This window comes from Engraulis encrasicolus, chromosome 4, assembly GCF_034702125.1.
Source record: "Engraulis encrasicolus isolate BLACKSEA-1 chromosome 4, IST_EnEncr_1.0, whole genome shotgun sequence".
Taxonomy (NCBI): domain Eukaryota; kingdom Metazoa; phylum Chordata; class Actinopteri; order Clupeiformes; family Engraulidae; genus Engraulis; species Engraulis encrasicolus.
In genome coordinates this window covers 22,267,984-22,270,483 of record NC_085860.1, presented here as the reverse complement: position 1 = coordinate 22,270,483, position 2,500 = coordinate 22,267,984, and the positions used below count along the sequence as shown (strand labels likewise).

The 2,500-nt window shown below is 49.1% G+C and overlaps 1 protein-coding gene across 2 annotated transcripts in view; it reads left to right on the top strand.

Annotated features, from left to right (window-relative positions):
• The window catches only part of tspan9a (tetraspanin 9a), a 292,978-nt gene that overhangs the window by 138,162 nt on the left and 152,316 nt on the right, over positions 1-2,500 (top strand). Inside the window, exon 4 of one of the 2 annotated variants that reach the window (XM_063196897.1) lies at positions 1,151-1,230. In XM_063196897.1, coding sequence (XP_063052967.1) covers positions 1,151-1,230 — 80 coding nt within the window. Of the gene's footprint in view, positions 1,231-2,500 lie in introns of both variants that reach the window. The other variant, XM_063196896.1, reaches the window with a different exon arrangement.

Below are 2,500 nucleotides of genomic sequence, written 5' to 3'. Positions count from 1 at the left end.
TTTGGCCGGCCCGCCCGACGGACAGAGACAGAGGGAGAAGGAGAAGGAGAGAGAGAGGAACACAGGACACAGGGAGGGTGTGTGTGTGACAGAGAGAGAGAGAGAGAAAGAGAGAAGGAGAGGAGGACAGAAAGGGGAGAAGGCAGGAGGTGGAAGACACACTGCTGAAACTTCCCCCCTCAGACACCGGAGTAGACCGCTGGCCGTTGGAGCTGATCTTCACACGCGCTCGCTCACACACACCACCACGAGCGCACACAGACACTCACACACACACACACACTCACACGCGCACATATATGTCCTCAGTCTCTTTCACTAACGCAGAGCCTGAGACAGCTGATTATTCCTTGTGTGTGAGGAGGTGAGAGAACGAGAAGGAAAAGTGTGTGAATGTGAGAGAAGGGGAACAGGAACAGGAGGACTTCTTCTTCATCCGGTCTCTTGGAGAGTACCCATCATCTTTTTTCGTGTCTTGTGCATTTCTAATTATTGGTGGGTTTGTTCTTTTTTTTTTCCTTGTTGGTTTCCTTGCTGGTTTTTTCCTTCTTTTCCTCCTCTTTTTGTGATTGATATAGAACCTTTTTTTGCTCACGTGGGGTTTCGTGGCTTATTTTTTCCGTATATATCCGTATATCTCGGAAGGGTTTTCTTATGATTCGAATTTCCCGCCACGCGACATGGTGGAGGGTGCAGCAATAGTCGCCTTCGCCGCCGCAGCCGCCGAGTTCTTCCCTCGCGCCGCCGCCGCCGTCGCCCCCAGGCATGGAGAAGTCAAGTAGCGAGGAGTCCGCCATCCACCGCAGTCCCTCCCTCGACAGCCACGACTCGGAGTTTGCCCGCGCTTCCGCCGCCACCGGGGGCAAGCGCTTCGGCGGCCGAGGTTTCACCGCCGGGGCCTTTTACGGCTCCACGGGCCCCCGTGCAGGGGCCGCCACTGGTACCACTACCACTACTACCGGCACCGCTGCTGGGGCCGCCACAGGGGCCGCCGGCTGTGCCACCTCGGGCGACGGGGCCAACGTCGGTGGCATCACCACAGCCCCGCTCGGAGACAAGGCCGCCGCCGCAGCGGAGAACAAGTACAAGGCGCCCAAGGGCAGCAAATACGTGGTGTTTTACCTGGACCTATCCTTTGTGTTCCTCCTAGAGTTCAAGAAGTGCAACATGGCGCGCGGTTGCCTGTGCTGTCTCAAGTACATGATGTTCCTCTTCAACCTCATCTTCTGGGTAAGTGGCATTCCAAATTCATCACTTTTTTGTGTTTGTTTGTTGTGTGTCTATTTCTTTCTCTCTTTTTATTCTCTGTCTTTATCTCCCTGCTGCAGTCTTTGGTGCTTTCTTTCTTGCTGTGATTGTGTGTGTGTGTGTGGTGGTTGAGTTGTGCTGTGAAGATTGGAGCCTGAGAGTGCTTCCCTCATTTGAGTGAGAGGTCTGCTGAGTTTGTTTGGAGTGGCAGGGTGCTTGTTCAAAAAGATGGAAATGTTAGTAAGTGGGGGGTTTGTAAAGTGCCGTGAATTCTGATGATTTTCTTGAGCAGCACTGCAGTTGGATGGTTGGTGGGGGGCATGAATGTGAGAGGTGGGATTCCAAGCTGGAGTGCTTGTTCAGAAACGATGGAAATGTTAGTTATTAGGGGACTTGTAAAGTGCCATGCATTCTGATTATTTTTTTGAGCAGCACTGCATGTGTGTTGAGGGTGAATAGTTAGTTGGATGGATGGTTGGATGGTTGGTGGGGGGCATGAATGTGAGAGGTGGGATTCCAAGCTGGAGTGAGTTTTTGGCTGTGTGCCCGTGCAGTGTAGTGTAGCCAGCACCTGATTCTACTGGTGTCAACGCTTTAATTGGCTGAGGATCAAGTAGACAACACCAATGTCTTTCATTCATTCATTCATTCATTCATTCATTCATTCATTCATTCATTCATTCATTCATTCATTCATTCATTCATTCATTCATTCACTTGCCAGTTGTTTGTCTATTTCATTGATTCACCAATTCACTGGCAAAGTCACTCACTGAAGAACTCAGTCATTAGGTTGACTTCATTCATTCATTCATTCATTCATTCATTCATTCATTCATTCATTCATTCATTCATTCATTCATTCATTCAGTCATTCAGCTACTCATTCATTTGTTTATTGAATTTATTCACTAATTCACTGGCAAAGTCATTCACTCAAGAACTCAAGTCATTAGGTTATTGACTTAGTCCAGCCATTTCTACATTGGTCCATAATTATAGTCTATAGCCCAGCTACTTTGTGTACTAAGGAAGCCTGCTTATACAGTGGGTGGGCGAGCATTAGCAGTGTGGCACTCTAGTCGACTGTAGTGCTAACCTGCTTTAGAGTGAGTGGATTCTAATGAGCGCGGCACAGCACAGGCGCTAACACAATATCAGGGATTTCTGTCACATCTATTATTAAATGGCGATTATGGTTGTCTGCGGGGGTGTTCTTTCTCTCTCTCTCTCCCTCCCTCTCTCTCTCTCT